At 45.0% G+C, this 25888-nt stretch overlaps 2 protein-coding genes across 4 annotated transcripts in view; one reads left to right on the top strand and one right to left on the bottom strand.

The window, feature by feature from the left end:
• Positions 1-88: 88 nt before the first annotated feature.
• Positions 89-19538, top strand: ANKRD40 (ankyrin repeat domain 40). Its single transcript, XM_086358212.1, has 5 exons — positions 89-462; positions 6901-7049; positions 7749-8234; positions 16379-16560; positions 17154-19538. Exons 1-5 carry the CDS (start codon positions 329-331, stop codon positions 17298-17300), a joined length of 1098 nt encoding a protein of 365 aa, XP_086214338.1. The 5' UTR covers positions 89-328; the 3' UTR covers positions 17301-19538.
• Positions 19539-21011: 1473 nt separating this feature from the next.
• ABCC3 (ATP binding cassette subfamily C member 3) overlaps positions 21012-25888 on the bottom strand; it is a 48436-nt gene continuing 43559 nt past the window's right edge. For all 3 annotated transcript variants that reach the window (XR_015147725.1, XM_086358207.1, XM_086358209.1), the window contains 2 exons: positions 24186-24380; positions 21012-21606 (listed from right to left, as the gene is read on the bottom strand). Coding sequence is in view for 2 of the 3 variants with exons in the window: in XM_086358207.1 (XP_086214333.1) it covers positions 21498-21606; positions 24186-24380 (304 nt within the window). In the remaining variant the exon portion in view is untranslated. The remainder of the gene's footprint in view (positions 21607-24185; positions 24381-25888) is intronic.

The raw sequence follows: 25888 nt of genomic DNA, 5'->3' as shown, positions 1-25888 counted from the left end.
ATAAACAGCCAGCCCTCGCGCGCGCGGAGGGTAGGAACGGAAAATATCTGGGTCAGGGTTGTCACTCTGAATAGGTTCCCCCGGAGCCGGCCTGTGGGAGGCGCGGCCGGGAGGAGGCTTAGGCCCGCGGGCCGGGAGCAGCAGGGGAGCGGCGGGCGTGCCGCGAAAGGGGAACAGAGGCCCCTGGCTCGGCACGGGCTGCAGCGCGAGCGGGGCAGCTGTGCCCCGCGCGGTCTCTCCATGGCCGGGAGTGGTCCGCGGCGGCGGCGGCGCTGACCGGCCAGGGCTGGGCGGGCGTGCCCTGGCGGGGGCCTGGGGCCAGAGAAAGATGAGCGCTCTCCTCGAGCAGAAGGAGCAGCAGGAGAGGCTGCGGGAGGCCGCGGCCTTGGGGGACATTCGGGAGGTGCAGAAACTGGTGGAGAGCGGGGTGGATGTGAATTCCCAAAATGAGGTCAACGGCTGGTAAGTGGGGAGCGGGGGAGGCCTAGGGTCAGAGCATCCGGCCCGGGACGCGACCTCGGCCTAGCGCAGCCCCGGAAGCCCGCCAAGGCGTGGCCCGGCACCCAGAGCCAACGAGGTTGTGCGCTCTGGAGGCTAGCACTGGCCCCCCTGCCTCGGACAGTGTGCGGCGTGTCGTGCCCAAACCCCGGCCCACGTGGTCCTGCGCCGGCAGCGCCCACCCGAACCCTGGCGCCCCGTGCCCAGCCGACCCCACCCCCACCCCCATAACGTGTCTCGAAAGGTGCTGATTACTCTCACCGTCATTTGGAGCTCACCCCAGTTCGAGTTTGGAAGTACTCTGAAGAACACATCTGTGCAGAGCAAAAAGCATGAACAGTTGAGCAAACGTGGATCTTACAAACTAGCACGATTTCTTTTCCCAAGACTAGGGAAGATAAATCACTTGCATTCCTATTCTGCTTCTCTGTTGTCTTACTGCAGCAGTGATTTGCTGCTACCTACAGCTGCCTGTGGCAGGAAGGCTCATTCATTAATCCTATATAATGTTTTGCTTTGTTTTCTTAAAACAGTTTCAAATATGAGACTTTATCCAAGACTTCAGATGCCTGCCAGTGATTGAGTCCTTCCCAACTAAATCAGGAGTCACATTTTAAGAAGTGCTGGTGGTCAATTTTTTTGTATTGAGTTACTGAATGTGGTGGTATTCCGCTCTCTTCACATTTAAATTTTTTTATTTGATCCAAGTAATGCTTAACCAGGCTATTTGCTAGCTGAGAATTAAAGTGAGTTTGCAAATGTTTTATTTTTTAAAATGGAATCATACAGTTTAAAACTAAAGGGGACATTGGAGATAGGGTCCCACAACTATTAATAGCCAGGACCAGAATCACAGTTTCCTTACTTCCTCACAAATTCATCACCAACTTACCCCAAAGAAAACAGCCTGGGTAAATGTTCAGAAAGCCAGGAAACAGTAGAAACTGCTTTTTTTGTTTTATTTTGTTTAAGTGTTTACAAACTAGCTTGCTTTCTGTGTGTGGTTTCTGTGTGTGCTTTTCTATGTATGTGATTTCTAGCATTGCTGTGTGGTTCACTAGCTGTGAATCATTGTTTTGCCCTTGGGAGGCAGTGTTGTGTAGAAGAACAAGTCTGGACTTAGTGCTGGTTCTCCATTCCTGCTTAGCAATATGACCTTGCCAGAGTCACTTCATTTTCTAGTTATTTCAGAAGAGTTGTGAGCATTTAGGGAAATGCAACATAATATAAATAGGTAACATTTACTGAGCTTGCTCTGTAGTATGAACAAGGTTCCAAATGTTTTATTTATGTGTATCATCTCATTCACAGCGGCTCAGGGACAGAGCTATTGTTATCCTCTTGTTTTACAGATAAGAAAACTGAATAAGTAGTTTCCCCAAGAATTTACAGTAACTAATGGAGCTGGGAATGAAACCCAGCATCTGCCTCCAAACCATGCGTTTTTTTCTTTCTTTCTTTCTTTCTTTTTTTTTTTCTTTCTTTCTTTTTAATTGAAGAAGAATTGCTTTACAATATTGTGTTGGTTTCTGCCATACATCAGCATGAATCAGCCATAGATATACATATGTCCCCTCCCTCTGGACCCTCCTTCCCACCCCACACAATTTTCTTTTTTTCTGGCCACACCTCGGGGCATGTGGGATCTTAATTTTTGACCAGGGATTGAACTCGTGTCCTCTGCAGTGGTCATGTGGAGTCTTAGAAACCATACTTTCTTAACCACGTAATAGATGCTCAGAAAAATGCAAGATTGTTGAACTATGAAGAGGCTCTCATAGATTTAATAGGGGGAAGATACCTAATAGGACTTCTACATGTCCAGGGTTGAGTTCCTGGTCTCCCTCATATCCCTAACTGTCCCCAGCCTGCTTGAGTCCTCATCTGAGCTGCACTGGCTGGCCAGAATCTTTGGTGCACTCCTTGCCTTCTGTCTTTCTCTCACAACCCACATCCAGTCAAGCTGCTAATTCTGCCAGCTTCACTAGCAGTGATGTAGTTAGAATCTGACCACTTCTCATTAGCTCTGCCACTACACCTCTTGTGCAAAGCCACCATCTGTCACCTGGATTAACGCAGTAGCCTCCTCATCAGTCCTATCCTATGTCTTTTCTCAGCACAGCAGCCAGAGGAATCCAGACTTAAAACATAGATCATTTAATTCTGCTTAAACCCCTTTAATGGCTCCTATCTCAAACAGAGGAAAAGCCCACAGGGTCCTACAGTTCAAATCCTTGTGCCTCAGCCCTCACTCTTTATTTCTAAGCCTCATCTCTCGATTTACCCCTTTGCTCCCTTCATTCTCTCCCCTGGCTTTCTTGCTTTTCCTGAAAACACCAGGCACAGGACTGCTCTGGTGGTGCAGTGGTTGAGAATCTGCCTGCCTGTGCGGGGGACAGTCCCTGGTCTGGGAGGATCCCACATGCTGTGGGGCAGCTAAGCCTGTGCACCACAGCTACTGAGCCCAAACTCTAGAGCCCATGAGCCACAACTACTGAGCCCGCATACCCCAACCACCAAAGCCAGAGCATTCTAGAGCGAGTGCTCTGCAACAAGAAAAACCACCAAAATGAGAAGCCCAACATACCACAACTCGAGAGTGGCCCCTGCTCGCTGCAACTAGAGAAAGCCCTTGAAGCAACCAAGACCCAGTGCAGCCAAAAATAAATAAAACAAAACACCAGGCACAATGTTCATTCAGGGCCCTTGTGTTTTCTCTTCTCTTCATTTAAATGCTTTTTCTCCCTCACCTCCTTCAGGTCTTAGCTTAGATGTCCCCTGAATGAGTCTTGGAAGAAAAGTTATGACCAACCTAGATAGCATATTGAAAAGCAGAGACATTACTTTGCCAACAAAGGTCTGTCTAGTCAAGGCTATGGTTTTTCCAGTGGTCATGTATGGGTGTGAGAGTTGGACTGTGAGGAAAGCTGAGCGCCGAAGAATTGATGCTTTTGAACTGTGGTGTTGGAGAAGACTTTTGAGAGTCCCTTGGACTGCAGGGAGATCCAACCAGTCCATTCTGAAGGACATTAGTCCTGGGATTTCTTTGAAAGGAATGATGCTAAAGCTGAAACTCCAGTACTTTGGCCACCTCATGCGAAGAGTTGACTCACTGGAAAAGACTCTGATACTGGGAGGGATTGGGGGCAGGAGGAGAAGGGGATGACAGAGGATGAGATGGCTGGATGACATCACTGACTCGATGGACGTGAGTCTGAGTGAACTCCGGAAGTTGGTGATGGACAGGGAGGCCTGGCGTGCTGCGATTCATGGGGTCGCAAAGAGTCGGACATGACTGAGCGATTGAATTGAACTGAACTGAATGAGTCTTTCCTTAATTGGTCCTTAATTTAAAGTTGTACCATGCCCCTCCACTATCTCTGGCATTCCCTAATCCCTTTCCTTACTTTATTGTCCTTATAACGCAATTGCTGTATACCATACTGTTTGTCTTACTTATTTGCTGACTGCCTCAGTTTCCTCGTCTGTAAAGTAGAATAATTTTCTTTTTGCCTGTTTGTTTTTGAGTTATTTTTGGCTTTGTTGGGTCTTCATTGCTGCACATGAGCTTTCTCTAGTTGCAGCAAGCAGGGGCTCCTCTCTGTTGCCATGCAAGGCCTTCCCATTGCCGTGGCTGCTCTTGTTTCAGAGCAGGGGCTCTAGAGCATGCTGGCTTCAGTATTCATGGCTCTCAAGCTCAGTGGTTGCAGCTTTCGGGCTCCAGAGCACACACTCAGAGGTTGCCACGCACAGGCGTAGATGCCCTGTAAAATGTGAAATCTTCCCGGACCAGGGATCAAACCATGTTCCCTGCATTGGCAGGTAGATTCCCAACCACTAGATCACCGGAGAGTGTTGATGATAGTACTTAACTTGGGTTGTTTAGAGGACTAAATGAATTAATACATGTAAAGCTTTTAGAACAATGTCCAGTATGTAAAGTACTATATCTGTGTTAACTTTTTTTTTTTTTTTGGCTGTGCTGGGTTTTTGTTGCTTTATTTTTCATTGGGATGTGAGGGCTTCTCATTGCAGTGGCTTCTCTTGTTGCAGAGCACAGGCTTAAGGGTGCATGGGTTTCACTAGTTGTGGCTTTTAGGCTCTAGAGCATGGGCTCAGTAGTTGTGTCACAGACTTAGTTGCTCCAAGGCATGTGGAATCCTCCCAGACCAGGGACCAAACCCTAGCACTCCACATTGACAGGAGGATTCTTATTCACTGCACCACCAGAGAAGTTCTGGTTTTGTTTTTTTTTTCTTTTTAAACTTTTTTTCTTTTTTCTAATTAAGCAGTGTGCCAGGTAATCGGATATAAAGGTTACCCTCAGAAAACATAGTCAGTAGCACAGAAAAGCAGAATGGTTACTGCTTTTAATTTTTAGTTGCCCAGTAACCACAATTTCTGCACAATTGAAATTTATGCCTCTGGTCTGAAATGCTTACCAGCACTGATAGGATGTCCGTATTTCCGATTTCTGGTCTGAAATATCAATGCTTCCCAGCATTGATAGGATATTCTGACTTCAGATTTAAAGCTTAAAGAGTTGAAGTTCAGAGATCGAGCTCCCACATCAGTTGTAATTCAGGTATCATGCATACCCCTTGGCTTTAAGAAACAAGTAGAATGGCTCATGAAGCAGTTGAAAATACTGCCTGGCTATAGTGCCTGTGAATTATGGCTGCCTGGAGCCCCCCACGTCTGGACTGTAAATGATCACTCAGGGTACAGGGCTATGAGGGATGCGCTGTGTTGACTCAGCCCCACTTTACGTGGTGATACTTCAGCAGTTGGTTTGTCCAAAAATGTCTCAGATCCGATACTGCTTCCTTCACTCTCAGGTCTGTTGTGAACAAGTGATTTACTACTTACAAGTGAACACCTTATTTCCAAAAAGGAACACATTTTTCTCATCGTGTTCTATTCATTTTTGAATGCTTATTATAATTACTCATTTTTCAAGTGTTCAAGACGGCCATACACAAACACACTCCCAGAATCAAGAATATACAGGATCCTTCTACTCTAAGCAGTGTCCACCTTGTTTGGTTCACTTATTCAGCAAATATCAATTAAGTACCTGTAAATTCAAGCAGATACTTCCTTATCTTCATGGAGCTTATATTTTAGAAGTCCATATCAAGACTCTTTTATTTTCCCCAAATTGGAATTCTTTTTATGATGAAGTACATTTTAAAGGCACCTGGATAATCTGGTTCTTTTTTTTGATAATCTGATTCTAATGAATAATAGTTTCAAATGTCACTCTGAAACATCAGACAAGCTGGCTTTCTGTAAGTCATAAATCTTGAGGTACCCAGGGCAAATTGGCTTTTTCCTGGAACCAAATGTACTTTCTAGACAGTTATACTTCTCAAGTGGGTGACCTAATCTCTACTATTGAACATATGTTCTATTCTTTGCCATATTTATATTCATCTAAAAGCTCTGAAGATACTTATCTCAGTTCAATTAGAGAGTTGGTGAATGAGGACATTTCAAAACAGAGGGAGAAAAAGTGTTTTCCTTCTATGGGGATGAATTTAGTAGCTCTGTTAAGATGAAATTTTGGCCAGCATGCTGATCCTGTTTCTGTGCAGTGTTAAAATAATAGCTCTTTTAGATGGTGCATGATTCCTTCCTAAGTATACAATAGTAAACAATTAGTTCCTTAAATGAATCTTAATACTTCAGAAGAGTTCTCAAAAATTTTGGCCGTTGATGTATATTTTTCAGATGCTCTAGGAACTAAAAGTATGTGTGTAGTGCCTTGTATTTAAGCAAATGAAAATATGTTTGTAGCCTTCTGGAGAGAACTAGAGAAGTGAACTTTTAAAAATGGAAATCCTTTTGTGTATGTGTGAAGGAAAGAAAAGTAAAAAGCAAAAGAGTAACTGAGATTCAGACAGGAATATGCTTTAGTAATAATTTTAGTGGCAGAGCAAGCTGCAGATGAGAGATGGTTAGTAGCCTGATAATATTTCATCTTCAAGTGACATTTGATGCACATGAAGCGAGTTTTGGTACGCTGTTAAAAGGAATATGGCCATGTAAGAGTATATTTTACAGAGACTGGGACAATATAATGAGGAACACTGAGTAGTATCTTTAGAGCTATCTAGCCAGCCAGGCAGCCAGCCTTCTGGAAGCCGTTGTAATAAAGCTCCTAGGATAAATTAGCTCTTTCCAAGGATCAGAAATGAAATTTAAAAATAAATTTTAAGCATATTAAATATTTCCATCATGTGCTTCCTGAAAAGAAAAGTTAAAATTACCAGTCTGATTTTCTAGTTCTAGCTGAACTCTAACAGGCTTGCATATATTTATTTACTGATGAGTAGAACTTGAAATCCCAGATCACCTCTCCACCTTTTCATTCTCTGTTTTTTCTTTTTTGGGGCATAGGACCTGTTTACATTGGGCGTGTAAGCGCAATCACGGTCAGGTGGTCTCTTACTTACTAAAATCAGGAGCTGACAAAGAGATTCTTACCACAAAGGGAGAAATGCCCGTCCAATTAACATCAAGAAGAGAAATTAGGAAGATTATGGGAGGTGAGTCTTTCTGAGGTAACTTGATTTTGTCAAACTGAGACTTATGGTATCATTGTATACATTCTTTAAAAAAAAGTTTTTTTTTAATTGGAGGATAATAGCTTTAAGATGTTGAGTTGGTTTGTGCCAACAACAACGTGAATCAGTCATAATTATATATATATGTATGTATGTATCTAAATATATATGTATATCCCCTGTATATATTCTTGATGCTAAACAGCCAGTCTGTTTCTAGAAACAAGATAGCCTTACTGTGCCAAGATAATTATTCCGTGCTGTTTCTGGAAAGGCAGACATTATAAAGTTTTGGGTTTTTTATCTGTAAACTTTAAGGAGATAGAAATGGTAACAAAAACCCTGCAGTAAACACTGACCAAAATATTTGCCGTATACCAAAGGACACTAGCTTTCACAGGAGACTCTTCGTAATTTCTTTTGTGTGAAATCTCTTTTTTTTTTTTTTTGATGTGGCCCACTTTTAAACTCTTTATTGACTTTGTTGCAGTATTGTTTCTGTTTTATGTTTTGGTTTCTTGGCTAAGAGGCATGTGGGATCTTAGCTCCCTGACCAGGGATCAAACCTGCACCCCTTGCCATTGGGAGGCACAGTCTTATCCACTGGACCATGAGGGAAGTCCCTTTATTTGCTCATTTTTAAAGGACTATGTAAGTGTTCTGTGTTTTCATCTTTTTAAGTGGAAGATGATGATGGTGACAGCGATGACCACCCCCAGCTGAAGAAGGAGTCAGAACTGCCCTTTGTTCCCAACTATTTGGCCAACCCAGCCTTCCCTTTTATCTATACACCTGCATCAGAGAATTCAGCCCAGCTACAGAATGGGGGCCCCTCCACACGTCCTGCGTCACCCCCTGCAGATGGCTCGCCTCCGTTGCTGCCCCCTGGGGAACCTCCCCTGCTTGGGCCCTTTCCACGGGACCACACCTCTTTGGCACTGGTTCAGAACGGGGATGTGTCTGCCCCCTCTGCCATACTTAGAACACCAGAAAGCACAAAACCGGGGCCTGTTTGTCAGCCACCAGTGAGTCAGACTCGATCCCTGTTCTCTACTGTCCCGTCCAAGCCACCAATGTCTCTGGAGCCTCAAAATGGGACATATGCAGGACCAGCGCCAGCATTCCAGCCATTTTTCTTCACTGGAGCATTTCCATTTAATATGCAAGGTAACCGCTCGTCAGCAAGTAGCCTCTGAAAAGGGCAAAGTTGTCTAGGGGTCTAGTTCTTTACTTCCTGTTTTTTTCAGGAGTGGGGATAGGATTTATCTAAGGCCTGCAGGGCTTCCGTGTCCTTCACCAGCTCTTGGAGTTTGCTCAGACTCATATCAACTGAGTTGGTGATGCCATCCAACCATCTCATCCTCTGTCACCCCCTTCACCTGCCCTCAATCTTTGCCAGCATCAGGGTCTTTTCCAGTGAGTCAGCTCTTCACATCAGATGGCCAAAGTATTGGAGCTTCAGCTTCAGCATCAGTCTTTCCAGTGAATATTCAGCACTGATTTCCTTTAGGGTTTACTGGATTGATCTCGTTGCTGTCCAAGGGACTCTCAAGAATTTTCTACAGCACCACAATTCCAAAGTATCAATTCTTCGGTGCTCAGCCTTCTTTAGGGTCCAACTCTCACATCCACACATGACTACTAGAAAAGTGACATCTCTGCTTTTTAATATACTATCTAGATTGGTCATAGCGTTTCTTCCAAGGAGCAAGCATCTTTTGATTTCATGGCTGCAGTCACTGTCTGCAGTGATTTTGGAGCCCAAGAAAATAAAATTTGCCAGTTTCCTTTCTTCCCCATCTATTTGCCATGAAGTGATGGCACTGGATGCCATGATCCTTGTTTTTTGAATGTTGAGTTTTATTTTTTTTTTCCTTTTTTTAAAAAAGTGCTTGGCTGTGCTGGATCTTAGTTGTGGCATGCAGGGTCTTTAGTTTTGGCGTGTGGGATCAAGTTTCCTGACCAGGGATCAAATGCAGGCCCCCTGCACCGGCAGTGTGGAGTCCTAGCCAGTGGACCACCAAGGAAGTCCTGGATGTTGAGGGTTTTTTTTGAATATTGAGTTTTAAGCCAGCTTTTTAACTCTCTTCTTTCACCTTCATCAAGAGCCCCTTTAGTTCTTCTTCACTTTCTGCTATTAGGGTGGTATCATCTGCATATCTGAGGTTATTGATGTTTCTCCTGGCGGTCTTGATTCCAGCTTGTGAGTCATCCACCCAGCATTTTGCATGATGTACTCTACATATAAGTTAAATAAGCAGGATGACAATATAGAGCCTTGACATATTCCTTTCCCAGTTTGGAACCAGTCCATTGTTCCATGACCAGTTCTGTTGCTTCATCCTGCATACGGGTTTCTCAGGAGACAAGTAAGGTGGTCTCGTATTCCCATCTCTTTAAGAATTTTCCACAGTTTATTGTGATTCACACAGTCAAAGGCTTTAGTGTAGTCAATGAAGCAGAAGTAGATGTTTTTCTGGCATTCTCTTGCCTTTCCTGTGATCCAGTGGATGTTAGCAATTTGATCTCTGGTTCCTCTGCCTTTTCTAAACCCAGCTTGTACATCTGAAAGTTCTCGGTTCAAGTACTATTGAAGCCTAGCTTGAAGGATTTTGAGTATTACCTTGCTAGCATGTGAAATAAGCACAATTGTGCGGTAGTTTGAGCATTCTTTGGCATTGCCATTCTTTGAGATTGGAATAAAAACTGGCCTTTTCCAGTCCTGTGGCCACTGCTGAGTTTTCCAAATATGCTGGCATACTGAGTGCAACACTTTCACAGCATCATCTCTTAGGATTTGAAATAGCTCAACTGGAATTCTATCACCTTCCCTAGCTTTGTTCACAGTAATGCTCCTAAGGCTCACTTGACTTCGCATTCCAGGATGTCTGGCTCTAGGTGAGTGACCACACCATTGTGGTTATCCAGGTCATTAAGACCTTTTTTCTACAGTTCTTCTGTGTATTTTTGCCACCTCTTCTTAATCTCTTCTGCCTCTGTTAGGTCCCTACTGTTTCTGTCCTTTATTGTGCCCATCTTTGTGTGAAATGTTCCCTTGGTATCTCTGATTTTCTTAAGGGGATTTCTAATCACTCCTGTTCTGTTGTTTTCTTCTATTTCTTTGCATTATTCACTTAAGAAGGCTTTCTTATCTCTCCTTGTTATTCTTTGGAACTCTGCATTCAGTTGGGTATATCTTTCCCTTTCTCCTTTGCTTTTCACTTCCCATTTTTTAATCAGCTATCTGTAAGGCCTCCTCAGATAGCCACTTTGACTTCTTGTGTTTCTTTTTCTTTGGGATGGTTTTGGTCACTGCCTCCTGTACAATGTTACCAACCTCCATCCATGGTTCTTCAGGCACTCTATCGGATCTAATCCCTTGAATCTGTTTGTCACTTCCCCTGTGTATAAGAGATTTGAGTTAGGTCATGCCTGAATGTGGAGAAGGCAATGGCACCCCACTCCAGTACTCTTGCCTGGAGAATCTCATGGACGGAGGAGCCTGGTAGGCTGCAGTCCATGGGGTCGCTAAGAGTCAGACACTGAGTGAGTTCACTTTCACTTTTCACTTTCATGCATTGGAGAAGGAAATGGCAACCCACTCCAGTGTCATTGCCTGGAGAATCCCGGGGATGGGAGAGCCTGGTGGGCTGCCGTCTATGGGGTTGCACGGAGTCAGGCATGACTGAAGCGACTTAGCAGCAACAGCAGCAGCATAGCTGAATGGCCTAGTGGTTTTCCCTACTTAATTTAAGTCTGAATTTTGCAATAAGGAGCTGAAGATCTGAGCCACAGTCTGCTCCAGGTCTCTTGTTTTGCTGACTGTGTAGAGCTTCTCCATCTTCGGCTGCAATTTTGAGTATAATTACAACCTTACAGAAAAGTTGCAAGACTGGTAAAAGGAACTGTCTTTAATGAGATTTACAAATTAGTTTTTGCCCCTTTACCCAGAACTATTACATGTTTTTTTCCCCTAAGAAAAAGGATGTGTGCTCAGTTGAGTCTGATACTTTGTGACCCTAGGAACTGAGCCCACCAGACTCCTCTGTCCCTGGGATTTTCCAGGCAAGAGTACTGGAGTGGGTTGCCATTTCCTACTCCAGGGAATCTTCTCGACCCAGGGATCAAACCTGTGTCTCCTTCATTGGCAGGGCAGGCAGATTCTTTACCAATGAGCCACTTGGGAAGCCCCAAGAACCAAGATAGTCTCTTACATAATCATAATACAATGATCAAATTTAGAAAATTTAAGCTTGATGTAATACTATTCCTTAATCCACAGTTTATATTTAAATTTTATGAGCTATTTAGCAATGTCTTTTTTTTTTTTTTTTACTCCCTCCACTCCTGCCTGCTGTGTTCGTATTAGGCTGTCGTGTTGGAATAGTCTCCTTTAATCTGGAGCATTTCCTCAATCTTTAACTATCCTTTTGGCCTTCAGATTTTTGAAGAGTCCAGGCCAGTCCTGTTTTAGAGTATGCTTTCATTTTTTCTCTGCTCTAATGGGCAGTATTCTCCTATAAAGAAGGGCCTTCCCTTCTCCGCCATTTACAGCAGTAGAAAATGCATAGATTATTATTTATTGGATGATAATTCATTAGTATCCTTATTTTGATGTTCAAATTGTGCCAGACTGATCCAGAGGGAGCCCCTTGGAGCTAGTTCTTGTGTCTCTTGGACATCTTCGTTATTCTTAGCTCATTTCCTTACTTTGTGGTGCAGCAAGATGTTTCAGGCTCCCTAGTGCAACTTCCTGCCCCAGCCTTGGAATCAGGCATTTCTGCAAGGAGCCCTGGATTTTCTTGGTGCAGAATGGTATTCAGAAACCAGAATGTGAACACTAGATGTGCTCATTGCTACTAGTGTATCACTTCTTCTAAGCTCATTCAGAGGACAATTAGAAAAGAAAGAAAAAAGCAAGCAAACAATAAAGAACAATTGAATAATGAAAGATTCACCAGAAAGGTTTATTTATAAACTAAACATTTATGGACGTAGTAACATAACTTAAGAGCATTCTGAGTTCTCATTTAATTGTTACAATAGACTTGTAAAAAGAGCATTATTTTGTACATTTTATTTTTATTTACGTTTTTTGGCTGTGCCACATGACTTGTGGGATCTTCAGTTCAGTTCAATTCAGTCGTTCAGTCGTGTCTGTCTCTTTGCGACCCCATGAATCGCAGCATGCCAGGCCTCCCTGTCTATCACCAACTCCCGGAGTTCACTGAGACTCACGTCCATCGAGTCAGTGATGCCATCCAGCCATCTCATCCTCTGTCGTCCCCTTCTCCTCCTGCCCCCAAACCCTCCCAGCATCAGAGTCTTTTCCAATGAGTCAACTCTTCGCATGAGGTGGCCAAAGTACTGGAGTTTCAGCTTCAGCATCATTCCCTCCAAAGAAATCCCAGGGCTGATCTCCTTCAGAATGGACTGGTTGGACCTCCTTGCAGTCCAAGGGACTCTCAAGAGTCTTCTCCAAGACCACAGTTCAAAAGCATCAATTCTTCAGCGCTCAGCCTTCTTCACAGTCCAACTCTCACATCCATACATGACCACAGGAAAAACCATAGCCTTGACTAGATGGACCTTTGTTGGCAAAGTAATATCTCTGCTTTTGAATATGCTATCTAGGTTGGTCATAACTTTCCTTCCAAGGAGTAAGCGTCTTTTAATTTCATGGCTGCAGTCACCATCTGCAGTGATTTTGGAGCCCCAAAAAATAAAGTCTGACACTGTTTCCACTGTTTCCCCATCTAATCCCATGGAGTGATGGGACCAGATGCCATGACCTTAGTTTTCTGAATGTTGAGCTTTAAGCCAACTTTTTCACTCTCCACTTTCACTTTCATCAAGAGGCTTTTTAGTTCCTCTTTACTTTCTGCCATAAGGGTGGTGTCATCTGCATATCTGAGGTTATTGATATTTCTCCTGGCAATCTTGATTTCAGCTTGTGTTTCTTCCAGCCCAGCGTTTCTCATGATATACTCTGCATATAAGTTAAATAAGCAGGGTGATAATATACAGCCTTGACGTGCTCCTTTCCCTATTTGGAACCAGTCTGTTGTTCCATGTCCAGTTCTAACTGTTGCTTCCTGACCTGCATACAGATTTCTCAAGAGGCAGGTCAGGTGGTCTGGGATTCCATCTCTTTCAGAATTCTCCAGTTTATTGTGATCCACACAGTCAAAGGCTTTGGCATAGTCAATAAAGCAGAAATAGATGTTTTTCTGGAACTCTCTTGCTTTTTCGATGATCCAGCGGATGTTGGCAATTTGATCTCTGGTTCCTCTGCCTTTTCTAAACCCAGCTTGAACATCAGGAAGTTCACAGTTCACGTATTGCCGAAGCCTGGCTTGGAGAATTTTGAGCATTACTTTACTAGCATGTGAGATGAGTGCAATTGTGCGGTAGTTTGAGCATTCTTTGGCATTGCCTTTCTTTGGGATTGGAATGAAAACTGACCTTTTCCAGTCCTGTGGCCACTGCTGAGTTTTCCAAATTTGCTGGCATATTGAGTGCAGCACTTTCACAGCATCATCTTTCAGGATTTGGAATAGCTCCACTGGAATTCCATCACCTCCACTAGCTTTGTTTGTAGTGATGCTTTCTAAGGCCCACTTGACTTCACATTCCAGGATGTCTGGCTCTAAGTGAGTGATCACACCATCGTGATTATCTGGGTCGTGAAGATCTTTTTTGTACAGTTTTTCTGTGTATTTTTGTCACCTCTTCTTAATATCTTCTGCTTCTGTTAGGTCCATACCATTTCTGTCCTTTATCGAGCCAATCTTTGCATGAAATTTTCCCTTGGTATCTCTAATTTTCTTGAAGAGATCTCTAGTCTTTCCCATTCTGTTGTTTTCCTCTATTTCTTTGCATTGATCGCTGAGGAAGGCTTTCTTATCTCTTCTTGCTATTCTTTGGAACTCTGCATTCAGATGCTTATATCGTTCCTTTTCTCCTTTGCTTTTTGCTTCTCTTCTTTTCACAGCTATTTGTAAGGCCTCCCCAGACAGCCATTTTGCTTTTTTGCATTTCTTTTCCATGGGGATGGTCTTGATCCCTGTATCCTGTACAATGTCATGAACCTCATTCCATAGTTCATCAGGCACTCTATTATCAGATCTAGGCCCTTAAATCTATTGCTCACTTCCACTGTATAATCATAAGGGATTTGATTTAGGTCATACCTGAATGGTCTAGTGGTTTTCCCTACTTTTTTCAATTTAAGTCTGAATTTGGCAATAAGGAGTTCATGATCTGAGCCACAGTCAGCTCTTGGTCTTGTTTTTGTTGACTGTATAGAGCTTCTCCATCTTTGGCTGCAAAGAATATAATCAATCTGATTTCGGTGTTGACCATCTGGTGATGTCCATGTATAGAGTCTTCTCTTGTGTTGTTGGAAGAGGGTGTTTGCTATGACCAGTGCATTTTCTTGGCAAAACTCTATTAGCCTTTGCCCTGCTTCATTCTGTATTCCAAGGCCAAATTTGCCTGTTACTCCAGGTGTTTCTTGACTTCCTACTTTTGCATTCCAGTCCCCTATAATGAAAAGAACATCTTTTTGGGGTGTTAGTTCTAAAAGGTCTTGTAGGTCTTCATAGAACCGTTCAACTTCAGCTTCTTCAGCATTACTGGTTGGGGCATAGACTTGGATTACTGTGATATTGAATGGTTTGCCTTGGAAACAAACAGAGATCATTCTGTTGTTTTTGAGATTGCATCCAGGTACTGCATTTTGTACTCTTTTGTTGACCATGATGGCTACTCCATTTCTTCTGAGGGATTCCTGCCCGCAATAGTAGATATAATGGTCATCTGAGTTAAATTCACCCATTCCAGTCCATTTTAGTTCGCTGATTCCTAGAATGTCTACATTCACTCTTGCCATCTCTTGTTTGACCACTTCCAGTTTGCCTTGATTCATGGACCTGACATTCCAGGTTCCTATGCAATATTGCTCTTTACAGCATCGGACCTTGCTTCTATCACCAGTCACATCCACAGCTGGGTATTGTTTTTGCTTTGGCTCCATCCCTTCCAAGGGTTGGCCCTAGGCCTTGGCAGTGAGAGCAACAAGTCCTAACCACTGAGCCACCATAGAATTTCCATTAGTACATTTTAGAAATGGGTAAAGTTAGGCACAAAGAGATAGGTAATTTGTCCAGAGTCACACATCTAGTACAGGATAGATGAGGGATATACCCATTCATACCACAGTCATTCAAGGTTCAAAAGGTCACAAAAAGAGTTGAAAGCAGCTCCCACAATTTATGACAAAAGCAACAAACTCTCCATTGATATTTTAGATGAAAAGTAGAAAATGAACATATACTTCCTGGATATCAAGCTTCACGCTAGCCTGAGAGGATTAGTGAAGTTAAAAGGCAAGCAAACACACACACATATTTACTTTTTTCTATATTGCTATATCTATTTATAATTTATTAAACACTCTAAGTTTATGTTAATACCTCCAGTTCTAGTCAGACACCATAAGGTATAGTCTAGTCTTACCTTTCTTTTTCCATATAAGTAACTGCCTTCTTTCTGTTTTTGAGGACCTCTTACTCTAGGTGCTGAGATGCCATATAAAGAGCAAAGCAGAAGTACCAAAAGCACGCATGTGCTTAGCCTGAGCCTTCTTTGCAGCCATGCTTAGAATTTAGGGGCAGACTGTTTAGATCCCAGACCCACGAATAATGGTCTTTGTTTACTCCCAAAGCCAAGATTCTTCCCTTACTAAAATAAGGCATTTAAATCATAGTTAGACTTCATTTTTATTAGTAGCTTATCTTTTTGCTCTTGTACTGTGTTTATTGCAAGGATTTTCACATCTCATAAATATCTTTAGATCCACAATTGTTATATCTTTGTAGAGTAACTCTTGTACCATATCTTTCCCATGCCGCCTTTTCTCTTCTCTTCCCCATACCCTGCTTACGTGTAGTTTGATACCCAAACCCATTCTCAAGCCTTTACCTGCTTAGCTCCAGTAGCAGAAGTAAATTATCCTTCTGTACAGTTGGGATGGTGGTCCACTATTTCCTTCTGCTGCATAAAGTAAAAGTTTATTTACTTTATGAACCACAGTGTTAGATACAGGAGGACAATGCAGGCAGCCGCACCAGCAGAGCCAGAATCGAGCCTGAGCAAACTGCACTGATTGTGCTTGGTTTTCTTGTTGGGTGGCTTAGGTCTTCAGCCCAGGGCATGATTAACAGTAACCATCTTCTGGAAAAGATTTTAAATCGCATCGGCTAACTATGCCAGAATGATTCATTAACGCTTCTTCCCCTTTTCCCTAGAGCTGGTACTCAAGGTGAGGATTCAGAACCCATCTCTTAGAGAAAATGATTTCATTGAAATTGAACTGGACCGACAGGAGCTCACCTACCAAGAGCTGCTCAGAGTGAGTTGCTGTGAGCTGGGTGTTAATCCTGATCAAGTGGAGAAGATCAGAAAGTTACCCAATACTCTGGTAAGAAAGGTAAGAAAGGTCTGTTACATGGTTGATTTTTCCATTTGGAAGATATGTACCTTGGGTATGTGAGTCATAGTTAAAGAAATGAGAAAAGAATAGAAAAAGAGCAAAGGGTGGTCTTCCATTGAGCTTTCTTTCCTCTACTGGGCCCATGGAGATTCTGGCATTTCTAAAAGTTGTGGGATACCAGAGAGAATGTTCTGAATTACCATTCACATGTACCTGTTTTAGGTTGTTTCTCTGTAGTGATCCGTAAGGATTACCTTTGTGTACTATCAGATGTGCCTTGTGCTTTGTAACATAAGAACCAGGCTAAATTGCAGGGCACGTCTGTATCGGTACGTGTGTGATCCTCCCAACGTCTCTGGGTTCCCTGAACGTCAGGCTTCTGGCTCCTCAGGGCCCCTGAGGAAGACACCCTGCACTGCTCTTCATGGCGTGCTCGTCTGGGCGCAGCAGCTGCTGTTGAGGGCTTCTGCGTTTTAACCCAGTTCCTGCTCCTGGGGATTTTCTTACTCTCTCACTGGTTTCAACACAGAACGCCAGAACCATAGAGACAAGTGGCTCCTCTTAATCTGTTTAACCTATTTTTGTTTCAGGACAAAGATGTTGCTCGACTCCAAGATTTTCAAGAGCTGGAACTGGTTTTAATGATAAGTGAAAATAATTTTCTGTTCAGAAACGCTGCCTCCACACTGGCTGAAAGGCCTTGCTACAATAGGAGAGCTTCGAAACTGACTTACTGACGCAGCGGAGCTGTTACTACTGAGTATTGTGACCGTGTGCGTCATCTCCGGGCCAAGGACAAGCCATTGATCTGAACGCCTTGGATGCCCAGGAGGGCCCTGATGCCACTTCGTAGTATACACTAACATCCTTCTGCCAAGGTAGGAAGCCCCTGACCCCCAAGCAGCGGTGCCACTCTTCCAAGCCTCTTGGTGCACAACAAACCTATTGCTTGAAGCTGTGAACAGCTGAGAAGTGGCCTGGAGAGGCAGAAGCCGACGGTTCTGTACTCGGCGTGTTTTCTGTGTATGTGAGAGAGTTGTCTAGGCAGAGGCTGAGAGAGCAGAGCCTGCTTCCGGCCTGTTGACAGCGCTCCTGAAGGGCCGGGCCGCACTTCCCGCGGTGTTGCGTGCTCGCGACTCCTGAAATGTGAACTGACTAGAGAGGACAACGGGGAAGCACAGGTGCTGGACACAGGAACTTTGGTGTGACTTGTGGCTGTGAGGTCTCACATAGCATATTTCTAAATGTTACTCAGGTTAAAAGCATTTAAGAAAACAGTTACCTAATGTAAATACGCTGTTAACCAAAAGAGCCTCCCCGCCCCCCACCTTTTCCATTGTAAACACTCATGACTTCCGTCTCTAGCCATTGCTTGTAGTCATCTCTGCATTAACTCCCCATCGTGGTCACTAGAGGGCTCTCTGACGCTTTCTAAAAGAGTAGCGGCTATTTTTTTCTTTTTTTAAACTGAAGCAATTCTGTCTTCGCGTTTCTGTTTAATTTCACGGAAAGAGACGAGCACAAACATTGCTGGTCCATGTTCTCCACTTTCATTTTCCACTAGAAATGAAAAGCAATTTTCCAGACAGAATCTGTTGCTATTTTAAAGGTTATTGTGGGAAACTGAACTAAAGGAGTTAGCATCTTTATTTTTGTATCAAAGATGAAGATTATTTTGAAATTATTAAGATTTTTACACAACTCTGAAGTCTGTTGCTTTTGTAAACAAGTTGTTTAATCTTAGGGATCCCCCACAACCACCACTAACCTACTTAACAAAGTCAATGTGAGTCTACCAAGCTTTGTTCTGGAAACAAACACCTGATTAAACTCCTGAGCATGGCGTAAAAATTTTTGTAAAAAATGCATTTAAGGGTTCTTTTCCTTCCCTTCACTGTCATTAATGTTAAAAAGAAAAGCCACTGTCTTGTTGAACTAAATAGCTTAACTTTAGAAATAAGAAAGAGCACACTTAGATAAACAGGAGAGCAGGGCTTTGGAGCCAGCTGCTGAAGAGCATCCCTGCTGTCTTAAGAAGCTTTCTCCCCACCGTGCCTATAGTTTCCAAAGAAACTGAACTTCTAACTGGGTTAATTTTATTGGAACACTGCGATTGCAAGAGAAGGTGCAGAAGATGTCAGTGGAGGAGAGTGTCGTGCTAAGATAATGGCCTCCTGCTGCTGCCTGAATGCTGAGCTGAGGTTGAGGTGTTTTCAAGGCCAACTTTGTGACGTGGAGTCACTCTGTTCAGTGACTTAATCGTAAACCACTAATTACTGATGGTGAGTTACTCACTCCGTGCAGTGTTTGTCTAGCAGAGTAAAAGGTTACTTACTACTCCCTTTCTCTGAAATACTTTAAAGAAGAAACTTCCTTTGTGTTTCAACCAGGCAGAAGCTAGAAATACTAACCTTTTTTTCCCTATACCTTTGAAAAAATTTACAGTTTACTGATACAATTAAGGCTAGTTTTATCTTAGAACAAATAAATTCAGTATTAATTCATGTGTCCAAATCACTGGGGTTAGTCCTCTTCCAGCCATCCAGATCAATTAGAGATTCTCAGAAGCAGTGGAGGTCCCTGGCTGGGCGGTGGCCTACAGAGGAGTAGCTCCAGGGCATTTCCTGGGCTTAGGAACGGAGGCTGAGGAAGTCACAGTGAGCGATGGGCCCTGCACTGCATCTTTCTTATAGAGTCCTCTGTGGTCAGCTGACTCTGAGTATGGCAGTGGAATTAGACTGCACAGTTGCTGGTAGGTGAGTTTAAAGTCTTAATCTATGCATTCAGAGAAATATTTTTATATGTTTTGTGTAATTTATAAAAAGGATTTTTTTTTAGCTTTGTTAATTGTGAATTCGCCCCGCCTCCTCTACTGCGTATTTAAAGCATGTGTTCACACTGTGTGTAAATATTCACTTTGTGCACTGCTGACTATTCAAGCATAATAAGTATTATTAAAATTAAATATTAACTGACTAAGTCCCTACTCTTTAACTTTGTCCTTCTAAACATTTCTGTACTTCTAATCATAGGGGGTTCAAATTGTTGAACAGTTTCAGGGGCAGAACCCTCTGGCAGAAGAACAGAAGGCACTGGTCCCCCCCTGAGCCTCCTCCATTCTACTGCCGTGGTGGCGCTTAAGTCTGGCACTGAGTGGCGCCAGAGACAGATATTTTGTGTGGTGTCTTTCCTCTAAGTTCACAGCAGTCAGCTTCATTTCCCCAGAGTAGCTGAGCCCGCTAGATGGAGGTCATCCTCTATTAACCACATTTTTTGATTATCCTGTTTACTTTATACAACTGAGTCTCTCCTTTGGGCTGTCAGCACCTGTCAAGGTCTCAATGAGCTCAGAGGCAAACATCCAAGACAGGAGAGGAGATACAGCCTTACACTTTTCAAATCTTTAGCTGAGAATGATGCCGAATGAATCTGCATTTCTGTTGGTTTGGGGCAGCTAGAGCCTCACAAAGCATACGTCATGCCAAATTGGCCTGATAAATCAGGAAGCATAGCAAAGACCTTTTCTTAGCTCCAAGGAGAAGCAGAATAATTTGGGCCTTGGTGCTTTTATACTTGCTCTATCACAAGGATGGAAGTCTTCCTCTGTACACTCATAAACATCCTGGGCAGAAACGGCCAGCCCCCAGAATGTGATTAACCTTTAACAAATAGTCCTGGAGCACAGGCTGGCCCAACGCATATAGAAAAATCAGATCAAAGGAGCCATCTCCACACCTACTGCAAACCATTTAGGATGGAGGGGGAAAAAACATCATCCATAACCAGTCACATTATACCAAGAATAAAGGTTGAAGAAATGAAAGAGGAGACCAGAAAACTTGAAGGCCGTGTGCCAGGTTAATTCTAACCTGCAGAAAAAAACATTTCATTGGCTTGTTCAAAAAAGCAAGTTACCCCTTCATCTCATTTACCAGCCTAGGACGTTCAAAATGGGGGGTAGGCCCTGGGCTGCTCTGTGCTCCCACAGTCAGCTACAGCCAGAGTGAGGAAGATGCATGACTTGGAGACCTCATGGGTTATGGGGACCTGTCTGGAACAGAATGCTAAAGGGGCAAGGAAATAAAGTGCCATGCACTTCTCATCCCCTAGAGAAGCAGGCGTAGTGGTCTGAGGGATGACATAAATGTGGAGGTGTTCACGGCAGCTTTCCCAGGAGGCCTCAGGTCAGATATCAGGGGCTTTATTTCTCACCTTTTTACAGCCTCTACACAGCAGAACAGGAACTACTGGCAATTACCCAGTGAGTTTTGGCTGTGAAGACAGTATTTCCAGCCAAAAGCTCTTGGGTCTGAAGTTTTCAGATAATTCCAGCCATGTAGACGTGTATAAAGGCTACCTCTGCGTCTCCCTCCTTCCTCTCCACCTCCTCTAAGGGCCCTAGCCCCTAGACCTTGTGAACAGAGAGAAAGGCTACACTGAAGTGTATGTATTGTTAACACGTAGCTTTATTTCATCAGTGCTCCATTTTTAATGAGTATTGGACTCAGTTCCTAGGGATGGCCTGACCTGGCAGTCTTCTGTTCAAAGAGGAGAAAGCTTTATTTAAAAACAAAACGAAAAACACTTCAGACTAGAAAATACGAAAAATCATGGGGGTAGGGAGGTCATCCCTTGAAATGATTATAAGCAGTACAGTGTGGAAATATCGCCACATTGGGAATCAGAAGACCCGGGGACTAGTCTGGGCTCTGCCTCATATTAGCAATGACCTTGGGCATGTCACTCACTTCTGGGCCCTCACTTCCCCACCCCTGAAACATTTAGCACGGTTATCCTACAAGGCACCTGGCGGACAAAAACCTAACAAATGTCCCCAACATTTGCCATCAAGTCCATTCTGTAGACATATTTGGTGTCCTTTCCATTCGTGATGAAAAGTAAGAATGTCCAGGAAGAAAGACCAGGAATATATTTTAGGCAAGTCCAGCATCTCTGGCCATCCCATAGAAGATGCCTCTGGCTGCAATGAGGTTGGTTGGAGAATCAAATTCAGCTATCGTCCCTTTGTCCAGGACCAGGACCCTAGCCAAAGAAAAGAAGTGGTCAGGTCTCCATCAGCCCAGATTTGGCTTCATGGTCCAACCCTGCCCTTCTGAGTACAGCTCAGACCCCTCAGTGACATGCCAACCCTTCCACTTCAGTCAACCCACCCAACACAAGCACTATGCCACATGTGCACACTTGCAAGACTGGTTATTTTAGCCACTCCATTTACTGTTCTGGCAGATGAGGCCGTTTCCAGGATCAAACACAAGGTCCTATTCATCTCTGCTAGTCAGGGCTCTGAAAACCTTCCTTAATGAGCCCTTCCCCTCACCAGGGTCAGGGGACTGTGTGCAGGGAGCCACGGACCTGTATGCATCCATCTGCTTTGTGCCGACTCACAAAGGCACACAGCGGGAACGGCTGCAGTGAGGCCTGACGCTGGAATCTGGCTACAGATCTGGCTACTGCTGCTGGGTGGGTCTCCCCCCGCCCACACATACATAGTCAAGCCTGAGCCTGGGCTTAGAATCTCTTGCCAACTAGACACAGGGTGCACCAGTGCGGGGCCAACAGTCTGGCTCCCAAGGTGAGGCGGGAGCAGAAAGGGCTCCCCCGCGTTCTCGGAGATGCTCCCCGGTAGGAGGGCCTGGACTGCATGCAGTCGTTGACCACCTGTGGGGCTCCTGGAAGAGCCCCTCGGGAAGAGGTGTGTCTGTGAACATCACTGTCTAGCCACTGCCCAAACTGAAGTCTAGGAGACTGCCCACCTCACTTCAGTGGCTTCCCTTTGCTCTTGGGGTAAGGACTGAGTGCTTTCCCATGGTCCTCAGTGCAGCAGAGTGAGGCCTATCTTTCTTTCCCTCCTCTTGGTTCTACTGCCCCTCTCCCTTTCTACTCATGTCCCTGCTTACCTCCGGGCCTTTGCATGAGCTACGGCCTTTTCCTGAAATTTCCAGCTCCCTCCCTATCACATATCCTCCTTGCTACCCAACTTTTACTCGTCCTTTAGGGCTTCGCTGGTGCCCTAAAGGACGAGAATTCAAGCCTGGGCCTGGGCTTAGAATCTCCTGCTAACTAAACAGGGTGCACCTGGCACGGAGCCGACGAGCTGGCTCCCAGGGTGAGGCGGGAGCAGGGTTCCAAGCCCAGGCCCTTGCCTCCTTCGCTGCCTGTATGGATTGGCTCCTCTGCCTACACATGTGGACCCTTGCTTCCTTCCTGCAGGCTCTAATTACATGTTCAGTAGCATGACTATTTCATTCATTTCTGCCTGATCCACTCAAATGACTGAACTCCCAACCCCCAAGGTCAATTTGAGTTTTTGCCCCTCAGGGCTGCTGGTGAAAACCATTTTCAGTTAGGCCTGGGAAGAGATCCTGTCGGTCTGGCCCTTCCCCTTGTGTGGACCCAGGGCTCAAGCCTTCCTACCCACCCTTCTCCCAGTGGGTCTTGGATAGGAGTGGAGAGTGGGGATACGGTGGGATGGAACAGACAGTAGCATCAGGCATTCTCAGCTTGGTTTCTGAGCCCCTGGGACCTGTGTGGGGACGCTTTTGAGAGAGGGACAGGGTCTGCCCATTGCCCTGTCTGTGTGTTTCCCCACCTCCCCACACCCTGCAGGTGTTCGTTTTGGGAATGAAACCTTGTCGAGGTACTCCCCCCATACTACCTCAGCATAGATTCTTTGTAGCCTCCTGCCTCTTCCTCACTCTGAGCTCCTGTGTCTCCAAGGGAGCTAGCCTGGCAGTCCAGTACCAGCTCACTTCCATCAGGCTTCTGAGTCCCCCGACCCCTATCCTGTCCTCCAGTGCCACACCTTGACATTAGGCACAATGAAAGACTAGGTCACATTTCTTCCTTTTGGCTGAATGAGCTGACTCCCCGAGGAAGCTGTAAGATACCAAGAGCAAGGCTTCTTCCCTAATTCTTTGAGAAGCTGGTTCTAAGGAGAATTACAACAAGGGGTTAGGGAGGAAATGAACGTATTCTAGGATCACCTGCACTTTTAATACTTTATTTCACTGATTACTTACAACAACCTCGAGAGACAGAGTTTCAGGAAGGTTTTGCAGATTGCCCAAGGTCACACAGCAGCAGAGCCAGGCTTGGGACTCAGCCCTCTGCTTTCCCACAACAAAGCATCTATTTTGCATGATGGTGTGTCTGGCTCACCGAGGCGGGGACCCAAGCATCGTATACCTTTCCTTGGTGGCTTCCTGGTCTATATGCCCACAGGGTGGGAGTGAGGAGCAAATGAAGCCATGGGCAAGGTGCTCAGGAAGTGACAGGATCTGGCATGAAGGATCTGGTTCCCCTCGTCTCAGCATTAAGGGATAGGGTTGGGGAGTGAACTGAGCCTCAGGGAGCCCCCACATGCCCATTCCCAACATTTTGTGTTGGGACAAGTGTCCCACACAAAACACAAGTGTCCCTTGTGTCTCAGAAACCATCACTGTGCACCCAGTGCCTACGTAACCCATGCTGTTACCCCCTTCCATACCGTAGATAATCCCGTAAGGCTCCCATACCCACATATCCAGATAATCTGCCTGTCCCTTCTCCGTGGCCCAGGAGACCCAACTAGGCCCCTCCCTGCCCTGGTTCCAGCACCCTACCTGGTGTAGTCCATGATGGTGTTCAGCCTGTGTGCGATGGTCAGCACTGTGCAGGTCTCAAACTGTGTGCGGATGGTGGCCTGGATGAGGTCATCAGTCTCCAGGTCGATGGCGGCTGTGGCCTCATCTAAAACCAGGATTCGACTCTTGCGAAGCAGGGCTCTGGCCAGGCATACGAGCTGCCGCTGGCCCACGCTGGGAGTAGGGAAAGCAAGGAAGTCTCCAGCTGGGTACCCCCAACCTGCCCCCCAGGCTTTACTCCCCAAGCTGTTTCTGTCTCCACTCCTTTTCATTAGCCTAGGGCTGGCTCTCTGTCTAACCTCTCCCATTTCTGCCTTAGCCCAGTACTCCTGGAACAGAGTTGAGGTCTGGACACCACCGGGATAATGAGGGGCCTTGAGGGAGAGCCAGTACTTAACACTGTAAAATCCCCAGCCTATCTCTGGCACCCCCGGCTCCCTCTTTCTGTGCTTTCTTCCCTCTTCTCACTCTTTAGCTAGCGTCACCATGTTTCTCTGTTTCATTCTATTAGTCATTTACACCTTAGTAATAACACACCGAAATGACTCCTCCTGGTGTTTGCATACATCATGCTATCATGCTGAGCCTAGTATCACACAACTCAGCCATCTCCTGCCCCCATAGGGAATACAGATCAGGGCTCTACAGTGGGAACTCGGAAGGGGCAGGAAAAGAGGAGGATCTGGGCGGCTCCCCATGTCTGGTCACTGGAGAGGTGGAGGAGGGGTGAAATGCATATCTTCAACCCCTGCCTTGGAAGCCAGAGCTAATGAACAAAGCAAGGCGCTGTTCCCAACCACAGAGGCTACAGCACCCCCACACCCAAGGACAAATACCTCAGCCCTTCCCAAAGGGGTGAGTCACTCCAGCCCAAGTGGAGACCAGGCTCTCTTTCAGCCCATTCCCGAAACTAATGAAGGTTTTGGCAGCAGAATGAGCTGCCAGATAGAACTCAGGGCTGATTTATGGTGGGACTGGCACAGGATACAGGTCAGGCTTAAAGTGACTACAAGCTCAGGGAGGGAGGAGGGGAGTGGATTTCTGTCTCAGGTCCTGGTTGATGTGGGGATGGAGGGGTGATCTGGTGAGAGGTGCTGATGGCAAGCAGGGATCGGAGAATGGGCCAAAAAACAGCTATGGGGCATAGGGTCTGGTGGCCTAGGCTTGTCTGCCAGCCACTCTCAGTGTGGTTGTGTAAGTGAGATCAAGGGACTGGACACATTCATTCTTACAGGGCTGACTGGGGAGGCGGGGGCATCCCACAGTGGCTATGATGCAGCAAGGAAAGGCTTGGGGCAAAAACTCCCACTTCCCTGAGTCCTTGCCCCACCCCTTGCTAGCTAAGTAGCTTTGGGCAAATAATTTTATACTTTGGAGCCTCATTTTTAGCCCACAGGACTGCAGTAAAGATTAAAGGAGATAGTGGAGGCCAACGTGCCTTGAACACTATTAAGTTTTTCCAGTATTCATGTATGGATGTGAGAGTTGGACTATAAAGAAAGCTGAGCGCCGAAGAATTGATGCTTTTGAACTGTGGTGTTGGAAAAGACTCTTGAGAGTCCCTTGGACTGCAAGGAGATCCAACCAGTCCATCCTAAAGGAAATTAGTCCTGAATGTTCATTGGAAGGACTGATGTTGAAGCTGAAACTTCAGTACTTTGGCCACCTGATGCGAAGAGCTG

This window comes from Bos grunniens, chromosome 19, assembly GCF_055505025.1.
Source record: "Bos grunniens cultivar Pamir isolate PY7600 chromosome 19, Bosgru_T2T1.0, whole genome shotgun sequence".
Classification (NCBI taxonomy): domain Eukaryota; kingdom Metazoa; phylum Chordata; class Mammalia; order Artiodactyla; family Bovidae; genus Bos; species Bos grunniens.
This window is presented reverse-complemented; position numbering and strand designations above follow the sequence as displayed.